At 49.6% G+C, this 25,841-nt stretch overlaps 1 protein-coding gene across 1 annotated transcript in view; it reads right to left on the bottom strand.

Annotated features, from left to right (window-relative positions):
• Positions 1 to 25,636, bottom strand: part of C17H16orf96 (chromosome 17 C16orf96 homolog) — a 34,283-nt gene extending 8,647 nt beyond the window's left edge. Inside the window, exons 1-11 of the mRNA XM_059154714.1 lie at positions 25,054 to 25,636; positions 15,604 to 15,708; positions 13,719 to 13,799; positions 13,470 to 13,556; positions 12,021 to 13,362; positions 10,032 to 10,117; positions 9,592 to 9,702; positions 5,178 to 5,252; positions 4,150 to 4,314; positions 3,117 to 3,235; positions 2,366 to 2,428 (exon numbers count right to left, since the gene is read on the bottom strand). Coding sequence (XP_059010697.1) covers positions 2,366 to 2,428; positions 3,117 to 3,235; positions 4,150 to 4,314; positions 5,178 to 5,252; positions 9,592 to 9,702; positions 10,032 to 10,117; positions 12,021 to 13,362; positions 13,470 to 13,556; positions 13,719 to 13,799; positions 15,604 to 15,708; positions 25,054 to 25,473 — 2,654 coding nt within the window. The 5' untranslated portion in view covers positions 25,474 to 25,636. The remainder of the gene's footprint in view (positions 1 to 2,365; positions 2,429 to 3,116; positions 3,236 to 4,149; positions 4,315 to 5,177; positions 5,253 to 9,591; positions 9,703 to 10,031; positions 10,118 to 12,020; positions 13,363 to 13,469; positions 13,557 to 13,718; positions 13,800 to 15,603; positions 15,709 to 25,053) is intronic.
• Between the last annotated feature and the right edge of the window lie 205 nt (positions 25,637 to 25,841).

Raw genomic sequence — 25,841 nt, forward strand, 5'->3', positions numbered from 1 at the left:
CCCAGGACCCCGGGATCATGACCTGAGCCTGACCTGAGCCGAAGGCAGAGGCTTTAACCCACTGAGCCACTGTATTTTTTTTTTTTTTTTAACAAAAATAGGATCATGGGCAACCCCTTCGGGTCCCCTCCCTCCTTGGGAGCTTTGTGCTATCACTTTGCTACTGCTCAGTAAACCCTGCTAAAAAACAAAACAAAAATAGGATCATAACACAAAAACTACTTGATTTTCTCATTTACGTTATTGTGAACAATCTTCGAGGCCACAAAATAACTCTTCCATGACTGTGCCATCTAATATGACAACCACTGGACACTGGTGGCTATTTAAATTTATGGTTAAATTCAAATAATGGTTATATTTAAATAAATTTATAGTTATATTTAAATAAATTTAAATAAGATGTAAAATTCTGGGGGCACCTGAGTGGCTCAGTGGGTTAAGCCTCTGCCTTTGGCCCAGGTCATAATCTCTGGGTCCTGGGATCAAGCCCCAAATTGGGATCTCTGCTCGGCAGGGTGTCTGCTTCCCTCTTTCTGTGCCTGCCTCTCTACCTACAAGTGATCTCTGTCTGTGTCAAATAAATAAATAAATAATCTTTAAAAAGAAAAAAAAGATGTAAAATTCCATTCTCAGCCACATTAGCCCTGTGTGGTCGGCGGCTGCTGTGTTGGACAGTATAGCTGTAACCATTTCCAGATAAGAAGTTTCCGTTATACCTCCTTTTACAACATGACTTACATCAGCTGATGTGAATGTACGTAACTCATTCACCGCTTCACATTGTTTCCTTTTCTTCTTTTAAAAATATTATAAATAGGGGCTCCTGGGTGGCTAAGTCGTTAAGCGTCTGCCTTTGTCTCTGGTCATGATCTCAGGGTCCTGGGATGGAGCCCTGCAAGGTCCTGGGATCAAGCCCCGCATGCGGCTCCCTGCTCAGCAGGGAGGCTGCTTCCCCCCACCCCGGCCTGCCTCTCTGCCTACTTGTGATTTCTCTCTGTGAAATAAATAAAATCTTTTTTTTTCCCAAAGATTTAACTTATTTATTTGACAGAGATCACAAGTAGGTAGAGAGGCTGGCAGAGAGAGAGGGGGAAGCAGGCTCCCTGACGAGCAGAGAACCGATGCGGGGCTCCCTCCCAGGACCTTGAGATCATGACCTGCGCTGAAGATAGAGGCTTTAACCCACTGAGCCACGCAGGCGCCCCTAAATAAATAAAATCTGAAAAATAACAAAAACAAAAAACCCACAACAACCCTGTGGGAGTGTTGTTGGGTGGTTCTTCGAAGAGTTAACCGTTGAGGGACCCCATGAGCTCTTCCACCACCTCCAGGTTTATACCCAAAATACCTGGAAGCAGGTGTTTGAGCCACTCTACCTACACACACGTTCACAGCAGCACTGATCACAACAGCCAAAAGATGAATCAACCCAAACGTCCATCAGCGCGTAAGTGGGTAAACAAAATGTGAGCGGCTCCCACAACGTGGTATGACACCTGCCGCAATGTGGATGAAACTTGAGAACACGATGCTCAGAGAGGCCAGAACCGGCTCATAGGCGGGATGACTTATTGCGTGTGGAGTGTCCAGAACAGGCAAATCCACAGGAACAGAAAGTCAGTGGTTGTAAGGGGCCGAGGGGAGGAGGCAATGGCGACGGACCTGCTAATGAGTCTGGGGTTTCCTTGCAGGGAGATGAAAATGCTTTGGAATTAGAAGTGATTGCTGCAGATCATCGTGAATGTGTACCAAATGACACTGAAACGCTCCCTTTAAGATGGTGTGTGCACGTGAATTTCACCTAAGTAAAAAGTATTAAGCTCAGGGGCGCCTGGGTGGCTCAATGGGTTAAAGCCTCTGCCTTCGGCTCAGGTCATGATCCCAGGGTCCAGGGATAGAGCCCCTCATCAGGCTCTCTGCTGGGCAGGGAGCCTACTTCCTCCTCCTCTCTCTCTCTCTGCCCGCCTCTCTGCCTACTTGTAATCTCTGCCTGTCAAATAAATAAATAAATAAATAATCTTAAAAAAAAAAAAAAAGGGTATTAAGCTCAAAATACACCCTTCAAGGAAGTCCCACAAAGTTCATCTTTCCCCTGGTTTCCTACTATCCTTTTGCTCTTGGAGTCGACCTTGACCCTGGGACACAGCAGGTGCCAGGCAGGGCTGGCGAAGGAGGGGATGCCCGTGCGCCCGTGCCCCTGCCCGGGACGGGGAGCAAATGAAATGAAGGGTACGGAATGATGTACACCGGCGGACGAACAGGTAAGTGACGGACCTAGAACCTGGACCTAGAACCTCCGCTGGAGTGTAGGTGAGGAACCCAGAGAAGGTGGGCGTGGGCGCCCCCTGGCGGCGGTACTCACGGGCCCGTCATCAGCTCCACCGGCCGGTCGCAGGAGATGCATTTCACCCGCTCAAACAGTTTCCTGCAAGACAGCCAGCCATCAGCTGCTGCATGCTGGAGGCAGGTCTGTCTGTGCCTCAGGGTCAGGACTTCCCTCCACACCCTACTCCCCCTCTGATCTGGCTCTGCTCAGCTCAAGTTCACTCCGCTGCCCACTACTATCCTGTGGCTGCCACGGATACAGGTGGGGGCACAAGGTGTACAGTTTAGCTTCCTGCTGCAAACACAATGGAGGTCTTTAAAACGAGGGGCCTTCTGGAAGGTTACCCTTCACAAGGGATACTGGGAGAGACGGGGGGTCATCTGAGGACAGGAAACCCTTCCCTCCTCAACACTGAGTCCCCCTCTGCCTGGGACTCTTATCTGGAGGTAGGGGACATGGCAACAGGGCTCTAGACCCTGATCCCCTGGCTCCCTGTGAGGCCTTGCACGGCCCCTACCCTCCATGAACCTTGTTTTCATTCGTAGCAAGAGGGCTTTGGAGCAGATATGTCCCTGCAGCCCCTGGACAGCCAAGGCCAGAGCCCCTGGGGACCCTCAGTCCCATCTCCCCATCCCCCAAGCTGGGAAGCCCCACACCTTCTCCCTGGGTCCACACACATCTGGAATCCTCCCTCCCAGAATCTGTTGGGATGCCCCTCTGGTTTCCTCTCTGGAGAGAGGGTCTCTCCCACCCCTGGGAGCTGCACCCCTACCCAGGAGGGGCTCACTTTCTAAAACCAGCAGCACTATCAGGGTCAAATCGGAGGCCTTCAATCAGGAGCTTCCTGAGTACTTTCCAGATCTCATCCATGTCTTTCTTCAGACCATTCAAATCACTGTGGACCAGCTGCAAATAGCCAAAAGGAAGAGAAGAGCAGTTAGTCAACTAATTCACACCCCACTTCACTCCAGAAAATGACCTGCTGCAAAGTTACAGAGAGTGTAACAACATTAAGCTGAAACAGTGAGGGGTTCACGAAAGGGGAAATGACAAAGCTTAGGAGAAGGTTCATCCACTTAATGCATACTGTTAAGAGTTGCAAAGTGAGCTCCAAACCCCTAGGGTAGGCACCCACTAATCCAATTCTTGTCTTGGATTTGCCTGTTCCGGACATTTTGTACAAATGGAATCGCACCATCTATGGCCTTCAGTGTCTGGCTTCTGTCACTCAGCAACACGTCTGCAAGGGTCATACCCAAGTGGCAGCATGAATCGGAGTTTCATTTCTTCTTACGGTTGAATGACATTCCATTGGATGGATAGACCACAATTTACTTATCCATCGATCTGTTGATGGACTTTGGGACTGCTTCCATTTTTTGGCTGTTATGAGTAATGCTGCCACGAACATTCGCTCTCACATGGAGTAGGGCTGGCCTGTGGAACCATAGGATGCATGGAAATGATGTGGTGTGGCTAAGTCATGGAAGACAGTGCAGCTTCTGTTGGGCTCTCCTGGGTCACTTGCTCTGGGGAAGTCGGCTGCCATGTTGCGATGGTGCTCAAACAGACTTGAGAAGTTTGAGTGGCAATGAAGTGAGGCATCTTGCTGACGGCCACAGGAGGCTGCCATCTTGGAAATGGCTCTTCAGAGGACTGGTGTCCCAGATATCATCTTGACCGCATATGGTCAAATCTGAGTCCCTCAGCTAAGCTGCTCCCCAATTCCTGACCCTCAGCAACTATGAGGACTTGTCATTTCAAGGTGTCACATTTCAGGGCTGTTACACAGCAGATGATGGCTGCTACGGGGTACTCACCTTGGTGCTCAGGTCCTTGGTCAGCTTCTCCATATCTTTCTTCCAGTCATCCTCGTGGGTCACAACCCTGAAGAGCATCCCCTGAATCATCTCATTCAGCTCTGTCGCCACTGTCTCCAGGTCGGCTCGGCTTGCCTTGCTGGCCAGGGTGCTCCTGTCGGCTTTCTAGAGACACAGGGAACTCAGGGAGCCAGGGATGCTGTGGCAGGAGCAGGAGGAAGCTGGGGGATCAGACTGCTCTGGTCTGTGCTTTTTAGTCTAGGACCCTGAATGCCCGGCCTTGGCTTAAATTCAAACTTGGGGTCTAATTGGCTCAAACGTGACTGTCAGGTCTAAGCCAAGGTCTTCCTGTGTATGGAGAAGCTGGTGCATGATTTTTAAGTTCACATAATAAATTGTCATTAATCCTGAGTCACTGAAAATAGGAGTTGATAGGACAACTTTGGAGGAGCTTCCCTAGCCCTTCTAAATGAGAAAGATGGGGGCGCCTGGGTGGCTCCGTGGGTTAAGCCGCTGCCTTTGGCTCAGGTCATGATCTCAGGGTCCTGGGATGGAGCCCCGCATCGGGCTCTCTGCTCAGCGGGGAGCCTGCTTCCTCCTCTCTCTCTGCCTGCCTCTCTGCCTGCTTGTGATCTCTCTCTGTCAAATAAATAAATAAAATCTTAAAAAAAAAAAAAAAAAATTTAAATAAATGAGAAAGATGAAACTGTGGGAGGTTCTCTGCCAGGTTTTGTATTGACTCCATTCCCCTGGGTGGGAGACCTGGGCTCAGGATGGACAGGCAGAAGGAGAGAGGAAACTCTGCTCCCTCATCTCTTTCTTTCTTTCTTAAATATTTTATTTCTTTCAGAGAGAGAGAGAGAGCATGCATGAACTCAAGCATGACGGGGTGGGGAGCAGAGGGAGAAGCAGACTCCCCAGTGAGAGAGCGGAGCCTGATGCGGGGCTTGATCCCAGGGCCCTAGGATCATGACCAGAGCCAAAGGCAGATGCTTGACTGACTGAGGCACCCAGGCGCCCCCACTCACCTCTTTCAACTCCTGCTCCATCGCACTTTTGTCCACCTTATGCATTTCGAGGTTTTTAATTTGAGCATGGACAATCTAAGAACAGAAACAAAGGGCATGTTTGCCATCCCTGGAGGCCTTTGGATAACATCTTCCTCCCATGGCTGCCCTTACCATGTGCTAGGAAGGGACAGTAGGGCCAGGTGGCTAGCAAGTAGGGTGGGCACACCAGGTATGGACTCCAGGTGCCCAGATCAGAAGGGAAGGAATATGAGTCTTGGGACCAGGTGTCCCCTTGGAGGTGGCATCATAGGAACTTGGCTGTACATGGAGGCAGACTTGAGGAAGGAGAATGTAAACCAGTGCTAACACTTTGGTTTCCTGGAAGTCTAAGGCAAGTTCAGCTTGTATCTGTAATGGGGTCCAGTGAGACCTGAGTCTATTTATCAACCAAACACTTATATGCCACACAGGCTGTGCCCCAGTGTCAGAGGAAAACTCTTATATCCCATCCCCCACTCCATGAGGAACCAACTCTGTCCATGAACTCTGCCCACTCTCTACATACTGCACCCTCCCTGTGACAGTAGCAGCAGCTAACCTGCTTGAGAAGAGTCTCAGAGCCTCACACCTCCTGAGCCATGTCTGCAGAAGGTGAGGTCATGTTTCCTCCAAAGCTAGAAATAGGTTTCTGCTTCTCGCTTTGTATCTGGTTTCCCTCTCACCCTCAGGAACAGAGTCCCCAAACTTTCAGCTGGTACCTGGCAGCCCAGAATCAAGAATTCATTTCACACCCCCCTTTATAGCTCAGTATGACCCGCTGGGGTGTAAATCAAAGTGGGTAGGAAGTAGGTAGGAAAAATAACTTTAATGAAGTATGTCCTCTTTGCTGCTGGCTTGAATGTAGAGATGATGACTGGAGCGCCAGCAGCCATCTTGCACCTTCAGGTGGGCTTAGGAATGGGAGTCATGCACCGTGGAGTTCTAACCACCTCTGGACCAAGTTTCTTGAATGTGAATGGGAAATAAACTTACACCTGGTTTAAGTCAGTTATTTTGGGGGGAGGTTATGTTATCTGAAGTTGAACCTAAGTCTAATAAATGCCAAGTTCCATCACATGCAGAAGATGGGTCCCAAGGTCTAGAATGGGAAGTGGAGGTATGAAAAGAAGGCCCCGTTTTGGCCTCAAGTCAGGTTGCTTCCTCCAACCCCACAACAGCGGGGAGCCCTGACCTTTTGGAATAATCAGGCCCAACATTAATATTTACATCTCCACTTGGCTCTTTCTAGTTAATACCTAAAAACAGGGGCACCTGGGTGGCTGAGTGGTTTAAAGCCTCTGCCTTCGGCCCAGTTCATTTTCTCAGGATTCGGAGATTGAGCCCCACATCGGGCTCTCTGCTCAGCAGGAAGCCTGCTTTTCCCTCTCTCTCTGCCTACTTGTGATCTCTGTCTGTCAAATAAATAAATAAAATCTTAAAAAAAAAAAAAAAACTAACAAAGAGGAGTAATTAGCTGGGATCTTCTAACTTCTACTGCTGGGGTTACCTGTATACTGGGTTGATTAATGTCTTCCCCAAAATTCACACCTGCCCAGAACCTGTGAACGTGGCCTTACTTAGAAATAGGGTCTTTGGGGCGCCTGGGTGGCTCAGTGGGTTAAAGCCTCTGCCTTCGGCTCAGGTCATGATCTCAGGGTCCTGGGATCGAGCCCCGCATCGGGCTCTCTGCTCAGCGGGGAGCCTGCTTCCCTTCCTCTCTCTCTGCCTGCCTCTCTGCCTGCTTGTGATCTCTGTCTGTCAAATAAATAAATAAAATCTTTAAAAAAAAAAAAAAAAAAAAAAAAAAAAAAAAAAAAAAGAAATAGGGTCTTTGCAGATGTACTAGTTAAGATGAGGTCATACTGGGTCAGGGCAGGCCCTAAATCCATTGACTGGTGTCTTTAAAAGGAGGCGATGTGAAGACAGACAGCAGAGGGAAGAGGGAAGCAGAGACTGGAGGGGGGTGGCCACAAGCCAGGGAATGCCTGGAGCCACCAGAAGCTGGAAGAGACAAGACTCCTCCCCTGGAGCCTTTGGTCAAGCAAGGCCCTGCCAACACTTTGATTTTGGGCTTTTAGCCTCTAGAACTGTGATGGACCGGGTCCCTCGTGTTTTAAGGAATGCAGTTTATGATCATTTCTTATGGGAGCCACAGGAAACAAACACATCCAGTCAGTGGCAGCACTGACAGTGGCAGCACAAAGCCAGGCCTATCTAAACCACAGCCAGTGTCCTGAACCCCAACAGCAGGCCGCCTCCCAGCCACGTGAGCCTGGCTGGCTTCTAGAAGTGCCTGGATCTGTTTCCTGCTCTTTCCTGGGGCACTGATCCCACGCCTCTCCCAGAGCCTGGAGAGACAAGAAGTGGCATCTTCTGGCTAATTATGGCAGAGTCAGCACTTTGTAGCCACTGGCTGCCTTATCCGCGCCCTCCTGCACCAAGCCCAAACTCCAAAGATCGCTGCTTGCTCCAGGAGGGGTCTTGGAATGCAGCCTCGGGCTTAGGGGAAGACCCTTGTCCCAGTGCAAAACGCAAATCACGTTTTCCGTAAGGTCCGTAAGAAAGAGTTGTGCCCGCACTGATTTTCTGGCTGGGTGCTCGGTGGGAAACTCTCTGAGAGAAGCACACCAAGGACGGAAACATTTCCATTTTGACTGGAGGCTGAGGGCATGGCTACACAAACAGGCAGAGGTGGACCCAGCCCTGAGACTTACGACTTGGGCATTTTACGGTGTATAAATTACACTCTGGTTAAAAATAAACAAATACACCACTGCCCCACCCCCGCCACCCCGAAGGGCCTGGGTGGTGACTGTCTTGCTGCCAGCCGTCAGCCGGGTGCCTGGTGCGAAGTGGAGGCGTGTAGCACAGGCTGAATGACTCGATGAATGAATAAGAGGGTTTCTCGTGCCACCTGCTCTGTTCCCGACGTTTCTTGCAGGCATCCAGGGAAAGCAGCGGCCGCCACGTTTCTTCACAGCTCCAGATGTTGCAAGAGAACCGCAGCATTTCTCTGGCCTCCCTCGTTTCTCCAGGACAGGCTCCTCGGGGCTGCTGATTTCGTATGGCCTATATTCATTTAGGGAATATTTAACGAAGTGTGTGTTGTATACGGAACCCTGCTCCAGGTCCTTCCAGGGTTAACTTTGAGAAGCAACGGATTCCTGTTGGCACAGTGGCGGGAAGCACAAAGGCTGACTTGTTCTGTCCGGTGCGGTTTGGTCGGGCCTCGTCCTCTGCAGTTCCCCTCAACAAGCGACAGCTACTTGGAGGCAGATGGTGAGCTGGTCCCTGCTGCGGCGTAGGACGGGGACAGAGTGCTGGGCACACCCGACACGTGCCCCAGGCACTGGCTCTGGTCTCCACTGGGAGGGCCCCCGAAAGGACGGGAACAGCAGCCCAGCTTCTCTGCAGGGCGGTGGCAGTGAGGGCCTGGAGCTGCCAGGAGACAGGGAGTTCCCAGTCTCAGCATTCACCAAGCCAGCAGCCCCTCTGCCCATACCCGGTACCCTTGCTCAGGCTAGGAAGGGGCTCCCCCTTCAGGAGTTCTTTCCCCTCCAAGTCGCCCTGCATGTGTCCCAGTCTGATTCCTATGCATCATGGTCTTGGGAGGGGGAGACAGGCCTTCTTCTTGTGCCTCTTACATCCTAATACATCCCACCAATAGCCTCTGACTTGGAATCAGAAGCCCCCATGGAAACCATCTCCAGTGGTTCTGTGTGGGCTTTCGTGTCTTACTCTCTGAGGGAAGGTCATCTCCTCCTGCTGTGAATGACTCAGAGTCCTCCTCCAAAGGAAGGGGACACCTCTGAGACAAGGCTCAGAATGGACTGGTCCTGAGGACCATCAGGCCAGGGATGTCAGGCCAGCTGAATCAAACCCTCCAGGCCCAGGGGAGGGGGTGTTGGACCAGGTGAGCCCCAGCAAGGCGCTCTGTGTCTGTCCACGAAATTGTGGTGTCGGCAAATCTGCCATTCCAGAAAGATACCCTGCCTCTCCCCCACTCTTTGTCCCTGTGCTGAGAATTCTCAAACGACCTGGGATAGGGGAAACATTACAAGCCTAACAGTTGATGCAAGAAATCCTCTTATTCATTCCCTGATTCTTTCAGCACATTTTGAGCATTTGCTCCACGCCAGGCACCCTTCTGGGGGAGGGTGACCCAGAAGTCTGTAACACAGACATTGCTTGGGCTCTCTGGTTTATAGGTGGAGATGGAGGTGGGCGTGGTGGGATGTGTTTCTTTCCGCTGAAGTGTAATTCACAGAGTAAAATGCCAGTGCCCAGTCCCTGGTGTCCCCACCTTCAGTGGGTCGGTGAAACCTTCGGGGAGGGTCCGAATGTCCAAACATCTGGAGGACTCCCCCGCAGCTGCCCACCCGAACCTCCAGACCTTTAAGTCATCCAAGCGAATCTGGAGTTTCTCCACTGCCCTGTCCAGCACAATGTGGTGATGTTTTATCTTCTCTATCTGGTGGCCCCAAATTCTTTCGAGTTCCTCTTCCTAAGAGGGGGAGACATGGACACAAAGGGCCTCTGCCCCTAAGGTCACCATGGCTAGGGAGGGGCATCGACAATGTACCAGGCCAGTGTGTCACTTGGACCTGCCACCACGGTGTCCCCCTAAAACCCCTGCCAGGGGAGCCACCCAGGCACAACCCACTGGGACCTCTGCACCCATCAGGTCTCCCTCTTTGGTCCCACCTACTCTCCCAGGGTGCCTTTCAGCTACAGGACAGACCAACTGCTGTCCTGGCTCAGGGACTCTGCCCTCAGCCTTGCCCCAAGCTGCCGTCCCATCCCGGAAGCTCTTTCTGCCTGGGGCACACACACCTTCATCCTGGATCTCTGGAGGCTCCCGATCTTTTCCTGCAGCACGTCCACTGTGGACCCAAGCTTGGCAGAGGCTCCCAAATTAGCTGAAAGGGAAGGAGGGGGTGGCTGTCAGAGGCAAGGATGGGGAAAGAGGCTTCATCTAGAGTTCCACCTGCTTCTCAAAGGAGTTGTCGGAGGTAGCGTTGTCCAAAATCAAGAGACTGTGAGCCTGGGGGTCTCTGCGGTCACTCAAAGTTTTCTAGTAGCCACATTCCTTAAACAAATTTAAAAAAAAAAAAAAAAGGAGGGGTGCCTGGCTGCCTCTGTCAGTTAAGCACCTGACTCTTGATTTTGGCTTAGGTCATGATCTCAGGATCGTGAGATTGAGCCCCGCATCGAGCCCTGTGCTCAGCCAGGAGTCTGAGTCTCTCTCTTCCTCTCCCTCTCCCTCTGCCCCTCCCCCAACTTGTGTGCACACGCTCTCTCTCTCTCTCTCTCTCTCTAAAATAAATAAATCTTTGAAAAAAATTTAAAAAGGAGTAGGCGAAATTAATTTTGATATTTTCTTTAACCCAATATATTCAAAATAGATCCCTTTCAATATGGGGTTAAAAAAAAAGTGAGATAGTTTATGTTCTTGTTTTCATCCCAAGCTTTCCGTATCTGACGTGTGTTTCACACTCAGAGCACGTCTATGCTGGGCCTTGCCCTATGTCGTGGGCCTGAGCTGGAGTGCCTGGCTGGCTCAGGCGGTGAAGTATATGATTCTTGATCTCGGGATTGTGAGTTTGAACCCTGTGTTGGGAATGGACACTGATTCAAAAACAAGGTCCTGAGCAGAACTACAAAACACCTTATTTATGAGAATATATGATGTGCATTATCTCATCGTGAGATAGAAAGGATGATTTAACAAAGAAAGAGGGGACTTAAAAAAAAAAGTACCGTATATAAAGTTCCAGAAAAGGTTAAAAGGTAATGGCTACACCTAGGAAGACAGGAGAAATCCAAGCCAAAATATGTTTACCAATGATCTTGAGTCTTCTGAACCACAATGGCAGCTGGTCAGAGGGAGAATTTGGGCTCCTATGGCTTTACCTTCTAAATTTCAATCTTCTACTACCATATTCTCAGCTGCACACCAGTACTCACTGAGAGCGACCTAGTTTAGCTGGTTGAAGAGCAATGTCTTCTTTTCAAGATCTGTGGATGGCACCGCCAGTTAGGGGTAATGCCACCTACAGATTTGACTTAATTCAACTATGGCGCTTGGCAAGGTGCAAAAAAAAAAAAAAAAAAGACAATGATTCAAATAGCAATGGCTTCGTAGTGGGTCCCCTGGGCAAGCAGCAGCAGCAGCAACTACTGGAATGAGTGAGAAATGCAATTCTTGGGCTCTGCCCGACCAACCAAGTCACACACTCCAGGGGAGGGGTGCAGCCCGCCCGGTCCCCCCACCCCATGCTGACGGGGGAGGGAGGAGGCACAAGGTTGAAAATGACTGGACAAAGCTATTCTGGCCTCCACTCTCCTCAGCAAGCACTTTGCCCATCGCGGGCATGAAACGGGAGCATAAATCTACTGTTTCTACTGCCACCCCGAGAGCCTCCGTGGTCTTTAAGGGCACATCTGTTTGCCCAGCAGAAGCTCCTAACCCCACTCGGACCACATCATCTGGGGTCTGTTCAGTGGGTCATTGGCCAGATCCAGACTTATCAAAACATGTTAGGCTGCGCTGTACAGGCTGTGGGAAGGGAGTTTTCTAGAGTCATTGTGATGTGCGATTTTCCTTCTTCAGGGCCAGCGCTAGACCCTAACCACCCCTCTCCAATGTGAGAAGACCTCATGGTACATTTGTGGTGAAAGGAGAGACTAGTAAGAGGCAAATGCTGAAGCCAAAGGAATGAATGGCTAATGGTTAATACAGCTTTCATTGGGGGTGTGAAACAAAGCGAGGGACTTCTGGAAGTCTGCAGGGAGGGAGGGCCTGGAGCAGACCGGACCTACCTAGGTAATTCAAGCGCTGTTGAAGAGTGGATGACAGTTGGGCAAACTCCTCCTTCAGGGAGTCATGTCTAACGGGTATCTGGGCTATATAGCCCATGGAGTACCTGACGGCCGTCTTCTTGTCTTCAGGGGTCACGGCCTTTTGGGCGGCCAGCATGACCTGGGACAGGGTCCTTTCAGGAGGGAGGCTGGCCACAGTGTACACGGAAGAGAGGTCGTCTTCCACCTCTGTGTCCTCTGTTAAAGCCGAGGCCCCACGGGAAGAGCCCGCACCCAGGATGTCTGCGAAGGTCCCTAAGGGACCAGATGCAGCCATGGCCGTTGCTATGGTGGCCAATTTGGTGGCAGGGGCATCCCTGACAGCCTTGGCGACAACCTCGGCTCTCCGGGCTGCTGAGGTGGCAGCAGCTGCGTAGGAGGACGCAGCAGCAGCCGCGAGGGCCGCGGTGGTCCTCAGGTGCTGAAGGGCAGACCGGGGAGCCTTGCTGGGTGCCTTGCTGGGCGCTTCTTTAGGGGCCCCAGCCCTGGGGGCTCTAGCCCTGGGGGGCCCAGCCCTGGGGGGCCCAGCCCTGGGGGGCCCAGCCCTGGGGGCCCTGGCCTGAGGGGCTGGCACATCCTCAGATACATAGTCTTCCTCAGCTTCTAAGACTGCTGGGAGCAGTTGCATGTCTACTTGTGTAGACTGTGACCTCAGTGGAGGGGGCCATGCTGAGCCAAACTCCCTGGCTGGCGGTGGGGCACTGAAGACCTGGGACTCTGCGGACTGCAAGAAGTCTGAGCCCCAGAAGGGCCACGTGTTAGCCCTGGACAAGCCTCTGGGAGGAAGCCAGCGTTCTCGCGGTGGGGGCTGAAGCCCTGGGACGGGTGCAACCCTGGGGGTAGTCCCAGGCTCAGGGGCAACCCCAAGTCCAGGGCCAGTCCCAGGTCTGAGGGCAGGCCAAGGGCCAGGACCAGGGCCAGCTATGAATGGAGACGAAGGTAGGAGTGGGAACCCAGGTGTCAGACCAGGCGCCAACACAGGCCCTGGAGCAGGCATGGCCTCGGGCTGTGGTCCCAGTGTGGGCACAGCCCTGGGCTCAAGCCCCAGAGGCTGCCCTAGCCCCTGGGCCTCGGCGAGCAGAACATCTTGGGCAGATTCCTCCTCCTGTAGCTGCCCTGGGGTCTCATAATGCCAGCCGGTCTCCAGTAACATGGGGCTCTGGATAGCCTCTGAGATCTGGACAGGACCGACAGCTTCAAGGTGCTCGGTCTTAAGATGACCTGTCTCTGGGAGCTGCCCCACCAACTGCCACAGGTCTGAATCCTCAATCTGTGTTGGACCAGCTCGTCCTATTGAAGTTCCCTGCAGGAGAGGGGGCGAGGCTAGCCAGGGCTGCTCCAGGCCAGCTCAGCGGTCACCCTGCCTTCCCAGACCCTCCGCTGCAGCCCCCCCTCTCCTCCTTCACTCACGGGGCCAAACATGGCCTCATGGAGGCTGCTCCAGAGTACCACGTCATCAGCTTTGGGGATGGTGAGGATTTTGCTCTGGAGAGCAACCTGGGGGGCAGAAGGGGAGGTTGAGAATGAGGGGTGATGCCCTCGGGTGGCTCCTCTGTCCACATGTGCCTTCTAGATTGTGTCCTCTTCCTTATTCTTCCCTGTCCCCAGCACCCTGGGGCTAGAGGTCAGGGGACTGGGAAGGGAAGTGGAGGCTCTCACCACTTCCCGCTGTAGCGCACTCATCCTCCTGTTCTGTCCTTTCAGATCTTCGAGCAAAGAATCCATTACTTCTGGCTGCATCTGTCAAATAAGCCAAGTCCATGGGCCAGGGGTGGAGGTTCTGGGCCTGGCCTTGCTTCCCCCATAGCTCAAAGACAAGGACTAAGCTTCAGGTGACTGAGTTGGAGAAGGAAGAACAGATTCCAAAGCAAGTGTTTCCTAGTGAGTGATAAGGGGGTGGAAGAGGGTTTCCTGGGGAAGTAAGTTTGGAAAATGCTGGCCTTAAAAAATATTCAGTGGGGGGGCGCCTGGGTGGCTCAGTGGGTTAAAGCCTCTGCCTTCGGCTCAGGTCATGATCTCAGAGTCCTGGGATCGAGCCCCACATCGGGCTCTCTGCTCAGCAGGGAGCCTGCTTCCTCCTCTCTCTCTGCCTGCCTCTCTGCCTATTTGTAATCTCTGTCTGTCAAATAAATAAATAAAATCTTTAAAAAAAATTTAAAAAAAATTTCAGTGGGCTTCTACACTGCAGGACTTCTCAGAGCCTTTAGTGGGCAAAAAAAAAATGTACATTAAGAATCTCCAGGGGTGCCTGGGTGGCTCAGTGGGTTAAGCCTCTGCCTTCGGCTCGGGTCATGATCTCGGGATCCCAGGATCGAGTCCCACATCGGGCTCTCTGCTCAGCGGGGAGCCTGCTTCCTCCTCTCTCTCTCTCTGCCTGCCTCTCTGCCTACTTGTGATCTCTCTCTGTCAAATAAATAAATAAAATGTTAAAAAAAAAAAAAAAAAGAATCTCCAAGGGGCGCCTGGGTGGCTCAGTGGGTTAAGCCGCTGCCTTCGGCTCAGGTCATGATCCCAGGGTCCTGGGATCGAGTCCCACATCGGGCTCTCTGCTCAGCAGGAAGCCTGCTTTCCTCTCTCTCTCTCTGCCTGCCTCTCTGTCTACTTGTGATCTCTGTCTGTCAAATAAACAAATAAAATCTTAAAAAAAAAAAAAAAAAGAATCTCCAGGAGGTAGGCTGAGGAGGTATTTTTCCCTCCAACAGATTTGTTGAAGGAACCATTTTAGTGTTTTGGTTTGTTTGTGTTTTTTGGTTTGTTTTGTGTAGGGTTTTTTTTAGTGTTTTGTGATGCCCTTTCTTCTCAGAGGAAGCAACCCAGACCAAGTTCTCACAGTTGCCATGACAATCAAATGTGTATACTGACCTGTGAATTAGGGCTAATACATTAAACCATGCTATCTGGGGGCAAGTTGAAAATTTTAGCTGCAATTCCAGCCTGTCAGAGCCCAGCTCTGACTCACCAATGACTCATGCTTTAGGGACTCTGTGTCCTTCTACATCATGGTAAGGAGTGAGTATATACCTGAGCTGATGTCCTTGTGACTCCCAAGGGAGATAGACTGTATGCCTATGCTAGGTTTATTCTACTTTTCAGGGTGAATGGAGCTTTATAGAATAGGAAAAGCTGTTCTCTTTCTGCTATGTTGGTGGATGGCCAGCCTGGAGTCTTCGGGAATACCTGCCTGAGAATGAAGCCAACCCACAGGAAAACATCACTGACAGAGAGATGTTGATGGAGCACCTAGGTCTGGTGGTACCTGAAGGTAACTGTGGAATTTTTAGAAAATGAGACACTAAATTCTCTCTGCCTGAGCCAGAATGAACCAGGTTTCTGTTATCTACAAATGATGTCCTAACACAGAAGGGTGGAAGCCATGGAGAGTTTAGTGGGATGGGCCAACTGGCTGGGCCTTGTCAAACCCCTTCTCCAGCTCTCATAGCTGTGTTCTTTGACAAAAAACAGGCACCCTAGATGTGTACTATCACGCCAACCACCTGAGGTCCAAGCAGCATGGCCAGCACAGAGGATGCTGGAGAGGGTCTACCTTGTCAACCATGTCCTTCAGTCTGTCCAGATCCTCTCTGAGAGTTTCAGTGGTGCCCTTGAGTGCACAAATGTCAGTAAGCAAATCCTGCAGAGTCTTCATGGACTAAAGGGAAAGAAGAAGGGAAAATGTGAAGTTGGGTGTGGCTGGGGGAAAAAGTATGTCAAGTCCAGGAGCTGTCTATTGTTGGCCATGATCCAAGAAGTCCTCTTGGCTCTACCAAGGCCTGGGCTGGAACATGCTCAGAGGCCAGCAAACGACACTGGAGTCAACAGCGCTCAGCTCTCAGGTGACCTGGGTGGGGCGGAGACAACTCTGCATTTGAACACATTCACTAACCAGGAGTCTCATTAAGACACATGTCAGGACTTTCAGTGGGAGTCACTGGAACATCAGCAAGGGAATTATGATCAGAGTTACACTTCTAAAGGGTCTCTCTGGCTGCATGTGTAGATTGGCTCTGAGAGGGGAAGGGTGGAGGCCAGAGGACCAGTGAGGAAGCCACTCATGGAGCTGAGGGCTCCTGGCTCAGCTCCCCCCTCGACTGGGATCATAAATGCGTCTTCCCAGGTTTTAGATTCCATAATCATAAAATGAGTCTTAAAAATGTCATGATGAGGGGCATCTAGGTGGCTCAGTCGGTTAAGCATCTGCTTTTGGCTTGGGTCATGATCCCAGGGTGCTGGGCTCGAATCCTGTGCTGGGCTCCTTGCTCAGCAGGAAGCCTCTTCTCCCTCTGCCTGTTGCTCCCTGGGCTTGTGCTCTCTCTCCCCAAAAAATAAAATCTTTTAAAAATGTGATAATGAAAAAAAAATGTGATAATGTATATGAAGGGCCCAGTGCATAGTTTAGGCATTCAGCTAACAAAAATAACAAACAGCAAGATAGCAAAAGTCCTTCTTACCAGTAATTAATTACATGTAAATGCATTAAACTCTCAGTTAAAAGGCAGACATTGGAAAAATGGATAAGAAAACACAATCTAACCTCATGCTGTCTACAAAAGACATAATGTATGGTCAAAGATACGAATAGGTCAAAAACAAAGAGCCATTAAAAAATATACCATGCAAGCAGTAATCAAAAGAGAACTAGAGGGGTGCCTGGATGGCTTAGTGGGTTAAGCATCTGCCTTTGACTCAGGTCGTCATCCCAGGTCCCAAGTGGGACTCCCTGTTCAGCAGAGAGTCTGCTTCTGCTTCTCTCTCCCTCACTATTTCTGCTCAGGCTCTCTCTGTCACACTCTTTCTCTCTCAAATAAATAAATAAAATCCTTAAAAACAATGAACTGGCATGGCTATACTAATATTGGATAAAATAGACTCTAAGACAAAAATTGTAGCTAGGAGATACACGGGGACACTTATAAAGATAAGATGGTCAAGGCATCAGGAAGATATAATAATTACAAAAATATATATACCTAACAATGTAGCCCCAAAATATATGAAGCAAAAATGGACATAGCTGAAAGAAGAAATAGGCAATTCAGCAAGAATAGTTGGAGACTTCAATACCCCACTTTCAATAATGAATAAAACAACTAGATAGAAGAGCAACAAGGAAATAGATTTGCACAACACTGTTGTTTTTTTGTTTTTAAAGATTTTATTTATTTGAAAGAGAGAACGTAATGAGCAGGGAGAGGAGCAGAGGGAGAGGCAGAAGCAGACTCCCCACTGATCACAGAGCCCAAAGCAGGGCCCAATCCCAGGGCCCCAAGATCATGACCTGAGCCAAAGTCAGACACTTAATTGGCTGAGCCACCCAGGTACCCCTAGATTTGCACAACATGATAAACCGAGTAGACATAACAGACACCTATAGAACACTCCATTCAATAATGGCAAGACACACATTCTCCTCAAGCATACAGAAAACATTCTATAGGACAGACAGTATGCTAGTCATTAAAACAAGTCCCAATACATTTTTTTAAAGTCCCAATACATTTTAAAAGGACTGAAATCATGCAAAATGTGTACTCTGACCACAAAAGATTTAAAGAAAAAATCAGTGACAGAGGAAACTATTGGAAATTCACAAGTAAATGGAAATTAAATAGCACTCTCTTGAATAACCAATGGGTCAAAGAAGAGATCATCAACAAAATTAAACAAACAAACAAACAAACAACACTTTGAGATGAATTAGAATGGAAACATAACATACCAGAACTTATAGGATGCAGGTAAAGCTAACCTTAAGATATTGAGAAAAAGCAGACCAAATTAAACCTGAAGCATGTAGAAAAACAAAAGCAATAAAGAGTAAAATGGAAACTAATGAAATAGAGAACAGAAAAATAAGAGAGGAAATCAATGAAACTACAAGCTGGTTCTTTGAAAACATCAACCAAGTTAGCAGATCTTTAGTGAGACTGACCAAGAAAAAAAAAAAAAAAAGAGAAGAATCAGAAATACAGGAGAGAATATTACTACTGATCCTACAAAAATAAAACCACTTATTAAGGAATGCTATGAACAACCGTGGGCCAACAAATTAGTTAAATTGGATGAAATGGACAAATTCCTAGAAAGACATAAGCCACCAAAACTGACTCAAGAAGAAATAGAAAACCTGAATAGACCTAAGTCAAGTGAAGACACTGAAACAGTAATAATAATAATAATAATAATAATAATAAATACCACAAAGAGAGTCCCAGGTCCAATGATTTCTATCACACATTTATTTATTTATTTATTTTTTAAGAGATTTTATTTATTTATTTGACAGAGAGGGAGATCACAAGTAGGCAGAGGCAGGCAGAGAGAAAGAGGGGGAAGAAGGCTCCCCACTGAGCAGAGAGCCTGATGTGGAGCTCGATCCTAGGACCCTGAGATCATGACCAGAGCCAAAGGCAGAGGCTTAACCCACTGAGCCACCCAGGTGCCCCCTAAAATTTTAAGTAATCTCCACATCCAGTGTGGGGCTCGAACTTACAGCCCCAAGATCAAGAGTCACCTGTTCTACCAACTTAGCCAGCCAAGTGCCCGTTCTATCAAAAATTTAATGGAGAATTAATACTAATTCTTCACGGCCTTTTCCAAAAAATAGAAGAATTCCAAACTTACTCTATGAGGCCAGTATTACCCTGATACTAAAATCAGACCAAGACATCACAAGAAACCTAGAATATACATGTAAAAATCCTCAAAATGCCAGTAAACTGAATCCAACAACAAATAAGAAAACCCAAATAGGGATGCCTGGGTGGCTCAGTGGATTGGGCCACTGCCCTCAGTGTCCTGGGATCAAGCCCTGCATCAGACTCTGCTCAGCGGGGAGCCTGCTTCTCTCTCTCTCTCTGCCTGACTCTCTGCCTACTTGTGATCTCTCTCTCTGTGTGTCAAATAAATAAATAAAATCTTAAAAAAAAAGAAAGAAAGAAAGAAAGAAAACCCAAATAAAGTGGGCAAAAATCTGAACAGGCATTCTTCCAAAGATAATATTCAAATGGACAATAAGCACATGAGAAGATGCTCAACATTATTAATCATCAGGGAAACAGAATCCACAATGAAATACCACTTCATAACCACAAGGATGGTTAGAATCAAAAGCCAAATAGTAAAGTGTTGGTGAGGATGTGGAGAAATGGTGGGAATGCACAACGGAATGGGCGTTTTAGGAAACAGTGCAGCAATTCCTCAGAAGGTTGACCACAGAGTTACCAAATGACCCAGCAAGTCTACTCCTAGGTATATATCCAGGAGAAATGAAGACATGGGTCCACCACCTTGTATATGAATATTTATAGCAGCATTATTCATAATAGTCGAAAGTGGGAATGATCCAAATGTCAATCAACTGGCAGATGGGTAAGTAAAACGTGATATATTCAACCATAAGAAGGAAGGAAGTACTGATTCCAGAAAGACGACCTCACAAATATGATACTAAGTAAAATCCAAACAGGGCACCTGGGTGGCTTAGTTAGTGTCTGCCTTTGGCTCAGGTCATGATGGCCAGGGTCTTAGGATGGAGCCCAAAGCCAGGCTCCCTGCTCAGGGAGAGTCTGCTTTTCCCTCCCCTTTTCCCTCAGCCCTCCCCTGTCCTGCTCATGTGCGTGTGCTCTCTCTCTCTCAAAAAAAAAAAAAATAATCCAAACACAAAAGACAAAATTACATGACTCCATGTATATGAACCATCTAGAATAAACAAAACTATAGAGACAGAAAGCAGATTAGTGGTTACTTAGGGCTAGGGGTGATCTGGAATGGGGGATGAGTGAACAGAATGGTGAAAAAGGGTAAAGGGTTTCTTTTGGGAATGGTGAAAATATTCTAAAATTGACTGTAGTGATGGTTGTACAATTCTGTGAACAGACTAGAAACACTGAGTTGTCCACTCCTTCAATGGGTGAGTTGTATGGTCTATGAACTATATCCCAATAAATCTGACTGATATGTAAATAGCACCGTATGTTATGTGTTTCTTGGGATCACTTCCCAAACTGATGTGCAGATTAAACTGAATCCCTATAAAGACGCCAGTGTGTTCTTTTTCATAGAAATTCACAGCCTGATCCTAAAATCTGTATGTTAATACAAGGGACTCAGACTAGCCAAACAATCTGAAAAAAGAAAAACAAAGCTGGAAGACTCACACTTCCTAATTTCTAAACTTTCTGCAAAGCTAAGGGAATCAAGACAGTGTGCTATTGACATAAGGAAAGATACAAAGAACAATGGAAGGGAATTGGGAGTCCAGATATAAACACTCCCATCCATAGTCCATTGATTTTCAGTAAGAGTGCCAAAACAAATCAAAAGGGAAAGAGCTGTCCTCAACAAATGGTACTGAACAGCTGGATATCCCCACGAGTGAAGCTGGACTCCTACCTCACACCATATATAGAAACTAAGTGAAAATGGCTCCTAGACCTAAACAGATAAACCAAAAACCATTTACTCCTGTACTGGAGGAGAGAATGTAGTTGTAAATATTCATGACCTTGGTCAGGCAGTGGTTTCTTAGATATGCCACCAAAAGCACAAGCCAACACCACATCAAAAACATGTGACAAAAGAAAGATGTGTATGTTGTATCTCAGCAAAATTTAAAACTTTGCATATCAAAGGAAACCGTCAATAAAGTGAGCCTAGGTGGCTCAAGTGATTAGGAGTCTGCCTTCAGCTCAGGTCATGATCCCTGGGTCCTGGGATCGAGTCCCTGCAACAGGCTCCTTGTACTGCAGGGAGCCTGCTTCTCCCTCTGCTTGCCACTCCCCCTTCTGTGCTCTCTCTCTCTCCCCTTCCCTCTTTGACAAATAAATACAATCTCTAAAAAATGTACAAATCACACACATGGCATCACATATCCAGAGTATATAAATAACTTTTTTAAAAGACTTATTTATTTTAGAGAGAGAGAGCATGTGTAAGCACGTGTGTATGAGAAGGGGGAGGGCCAGAGGGAGAAAGAATCCTCAAGCAGACTCCCCGCTGAGCATGGGGCCCCACTCAGGGCTCGATTCCAGGACCCTGAGATCAGGAACTGAGCCAAATCCAAGAGCCAGACACTCAACCGACTGAGCCACCCAGGCGCCCCATATACGGAGAATTACAACTCAACAACAGAATGGCAACCCAATTACAACTGGGCTAATAATCTGAACAGACATTCCTCCAAAGAAGAGATGTGAGTGGCTGCTAGCCACATGAAAAGATGCTCAACACAATTAGTCACCAGGGAAAGGCAAATCAAAACCGCAATAAGGTACACTTCCTACCCACGAGGGTGGCTAGAGTCAAGAGGCAGAAACTAACAAGTGTTGGTGAGGAGGTGGAGAAATTGGAGCCCTAAGACACTGCGAGTGAGAACACAAAATGGTGCAGCTGCTTTGGAAAACAGCCTGGCAGTTCCTCAAACCTGAAACACAGAGTGATCCTATGATCCAGCAACTCCATCACGAGGTACATGCCCAGGAGAAATGAAAAGCTATGTCCACAGGAAATTGTGAGCCCCACGGGTCATAAGGGCCCCGACTCCTAACAGCCTGTGGGTGCAAACAGCCAAATGTTCGCCAACTAGTGAACAAAAGTAGTCTATCCGTCCCATGGAATACACTTGGCAATGGTGAGAATCAAGCACTGATACACGGGACAGTGTGGATGAACCCTGAAGACACCACAGTACGTGCAAAAGTGGGGCTCAAGGAGGAGCAGGAAGGAGAATGATAGCTAATGGTTAAGGGGTTTTGGGGAGCTGTTGAAAATGTCTTAAAATTGAGTGTAATATTCACAGAACTTCGTGAATAGGCTAAAATACCTGAACTGTACACTTTAAAAAAATTTTTTTTTAAGATTTTATTTATTTATTTGATAGAGATCACAAGTGAGCAGAGAGGCAGGCAGAGAGAAAGAAGGAAGCAGGCTCCCTGCTGAGCAGAGAGCCCTATGCAGGGCTCAATCCCAGCACCCTGGGATCATGACCTGAGCCAAAGGCAGAGGCTTAACCCACTGAGCCACCCAGGCGCCCTGTCACTTTTTAAATTTTTAAGTAGGCTCCATGCCCAACGTGGGTCTTGAACTCATGACCCTGAGATCAAGAGTCACACGCTCTCCAGACTGAGTCAGCCAGGCACTCCGAACCATATCCTTTAAAAGGATGAATATTCTGGTATGCATATGAATATATGCATGAATACATTCCAAAGAAACTATAAAAAATTTTTTTGTTTTAGGAAAACTTGGGAAAAGTTCAACACAGTCTATTTGGGAACTGTTAATTTTGTTGGGAGTGGGAGCGCCTGGGTGGCTCAGTGGGTAAGCCTCTGCCTTCGGCTCAGGTCATGATCCCAGGGTCCTAGGATTGAGCCCTTCCTCCGGCTCCCTGCTTAGTGGGGTTTCTGCTTCTCCCTCTCCCTCTGCCACTCCCCCTGCTTATGCGGTCTCATTCTCTCTCTCAAATAAATAGATAAATGAAATCTTTTAAAAATAAGTAAATAAAACTCCGGTTCTGGGCAGGGTCTGGGAGCCACTGGCTGTGAGCCACTGAGAGGTGAGGGCAGGGCCTGGGAATCTGCAATTTTGGGAGCGCGACACAGGTGGGGCTGGTGCTCCAACAGTCTTGGAAGCCAGGTCGGAGCCTCCCAAGGGGGCTTCAAGGACAAGCACATACTGCGAGCAAGGGGAGCCCAGATTTCCTCCCTTGGCAGTTCTCAATGGGGACAACTTGGCCTCCAGCCGGCATTTTGCAAAGACTGCAGACAGTTTTGGTTGTCACCACCAGGGGTCACTCCTGGCACCTGGACGGTACAGGCCAGGCCTGCCATCCTACATCCCCCAGTGCACAACGGTCTTCACCCCAGACAATTATCCGTGAGCACAAGGGACACTGCAACCCCAGTCCCTTTAGTAAGGACTTGTTGCGGTGCCGGAGCCCCAGATCTGGCAGTGTGCTAACCGTACCTGTGGAGCCCTGCAAACCTTCTTTCAAGAGCCTCCTTGTTGCCGGCCTAGTTTTCTGGGCACCATTAAGCCCTTCTGGGATGGGTGCTAGGGCTGGCAGACTAGTTTTTCCCCACTTGGGGCTGTCACACCTGCACAGGTGTTTGTAAAGGACGGCGGAGGACACTAACTCAGCCAACCCCAAAGGAAGGGGGGGTCAGGGGCAGTTGAAGTGACCTGGACATCGACAGGACATTGGGTCTGCTAGTCGGACCAGCTGGTTGGTGCACTCAGCTAAGCAGCTTGTACCATCCCGGAGCCAGCTACCATGGCAACCCCCTTGAAGGGGAGGGGCTGGGAGGCGGTCATTGTGGTAACCCCAGCAACCTCAGCCAGGCCTGGGGGCGGCACCTTCTCTAACCCTAGGTGTGCAAACAGTCTTGTGAAGGCTACACACCCATGTCCGACCTGACAGCCCCCTTCACGAGCTGGCTGGGTTACTCTGGGTACTGTGCATTCTAGAAGCCTCTACCCATCAAGTCAGGCTGGGGGCAGGATGCTCGGACACTGTGCCCACGTTTCCAGCCTCCGAGGCCTCTGTAACCTGAACTGGGCCACCCATGCTGCCTTCTTTGTCTCTAGCAACAATTCCCGTCTTCCAGTCTGTCTTGTCTGACACGAGCCGTGTGGCCACTCCAGCTCTCTGCCGGTTGCTGCCTGCAGAGAATATCTTTCTTCTGTCCTTTTACTTTCAACTTATTGGTCTTTGAATCTAGAATGCGTCTCCTGTAGACAGTATAGTTAGATCATGCCTTTTTTCTTCTGGTCGATTCTGCCAATCTCCGGGGTGTGTGTGTGTGTGTGTGTGTTAACACGAAGAATTTCAGTGGCATTTAGTACATTCACAAGGTTGGCAACTGTCACCACTATCTAGTTTATGGACATTTTTATGACCCTGAAGAGAAACCCCATCAGCAGTCACTCCCATAGCCCCCCACCGCCAAGCCCCTGGCAGACGCTAATCTTTCTATCGCTACCAATTTGCCTGTTCTTGATGTTTCATGGAAACAGAAGCACGCAGTCCTGTGTGTCTGGCTCCTTCACTGGGCACCTGGTTTAACCTTGGTCTGTGTTGCCCTGCCTCTCAGCCCACCTTGGCCAGACTGCACCCCCTCCCTGTCCCTCAGGGCTCCGGTGCTGAGGTCCCGGGCATCCCGGTTTCCCTGCTCAGTTCAAGTCTCTGGATAATACTAACAGTGACCGCTGATTGGATGCCCAGAACACCTCGTGCTCCGTGCTGAGCGCCTCCCACACATGATGTGGTTTAGTATCAACCCCGAGCCAATCCTGAGAGGAGGAAACCACAGTCCTCCCCCGCCCAGTGGGTAAGTGATAGCAACTCAGCAATCCACCTTCCTATGCCTTTCACCAACTCTCTTGGCCCCTGGTTTGCACCAGCTTCCCATTTTCTGACACCGTGTGACTTCACCTGGGTTAACCTCTCAGTGCTTCAATTCCTCACCTGTAAGCTGGGGACAGGAACTGCACCTATCTTACAGAGGTGCTGTGAAGATCAAAGGGGCTCACCTGGAGTTTGGTGCTCCTTCTAGGGGATTCCCTGGGGAGGGAGCCAAACAGATCCTTGAGCGTGAAGGGGAAGGAGGAGATTAGGGAACCAGAGGGTGGGAGAAATTAGGTGTTTCCAAACTCTTTTCATCACTGCAAAAGGAGACCTCATAACCACTAGGCTATCCTTCCCCATTCCCCCCTGCAACTTTCCCCAGGTCCCTGGCAAACCACCAGTCCACTTTCTGTTTCTACGGATTTGCCTGTTTCACACAAACGGAATCATACCAGATATGGTCTTTTGTGTCCAGCTTCTTTCCTCCACACTTGACAAAGGGCACAAGCTTGGAGCTTTGGCTCTGCCTGACTCCAAAGCTCCATTCCTGCTCCTGCGTCTTGGGACAGCCCATCACAAGGGGTATACGGGAACAGACGCCTGGGAGGAGAGCAAGGAGGGCAGGAAGCTTCTGGAGGCCAGGTGGTTTACCTTTGCCGTGGCTTCTTCATTGCCCTCCACCATCTTCCGGAGCTTGATCAGGTGCCACAGGTCCTGGGCAGGCTGGCCCTTGCCGCGGCTTCTCTCCAGCAGCTGGGCAGTGGAGGGCAGGTCCTGCAGCTCGGCGAGCTGGCTCTCCATCTTGTCGATGCGGCTCACCACATGGTCAAACACATTGCTGAGCCTCTTCATGGGGCTGAGGACGGGCTGGGCGTCCGCTTCCCGGGGCATGAACACCGCTGGCGAGGACTGGAGAAAATCCTCATCTCCCGAGAGGACCTTCTTGAGCTCGGCCATGTGGATGTGCTCCAGGATGCCCTGAAGCAGGACGTGCAGAGCCTTGAAGTTCACCACCCCGCACTGCGGGACGGCGATGTTGACCAGCTCGGAGAACGTCAGTGAGAAGCTCATCCCGCTGGGAGGCTCGGTGGGGCTGGGCTTCTGGGCATCCGTGGGGATGAGCAGTGGCTTTCAGGGAACCCACCAGCTGTCCGGACAGGTCCCCTGAGGCCCGGGGAGGCGGCGGATCATGGCAGTCAGGGAGAAAATGGCCCCTGTCCCAGCTGGAGCCCAGATGAGAGCTTCTGGTTGCTAGGACACCAGAGAACGTGGGCGAGTGCTCGTGCTTCCGAGAGCCCGAGTAGGGCTCGGTGGGCACTCAAGGAGAAGGTGCTGGGTGTTTGAACAGACGGACGTCAGCCTTTCATTTCAAGCCCTTCCGCGATGGGAGACTGACGACCCCTTCCAAGAAACATGCAGTGAAGGTGATGGAGAGGCAG

The sequence above is a fragment of the Mustela lutreola genome, chromosome 17 (genome assembly GCF_030435805.1).
Source record: "Mustela lutreola isolate mMusLut2 chromosome 17, mMusLut2.pri, whole genome shotgun sequence".
In the NCBI taxonomy this organism is placed as follows: domain Eukaryota; kingdom Metazoa; phylum Chordata; class Mammalia; order Carnivora; family Mustelidae; genus Mustela; species Mustela lutreola.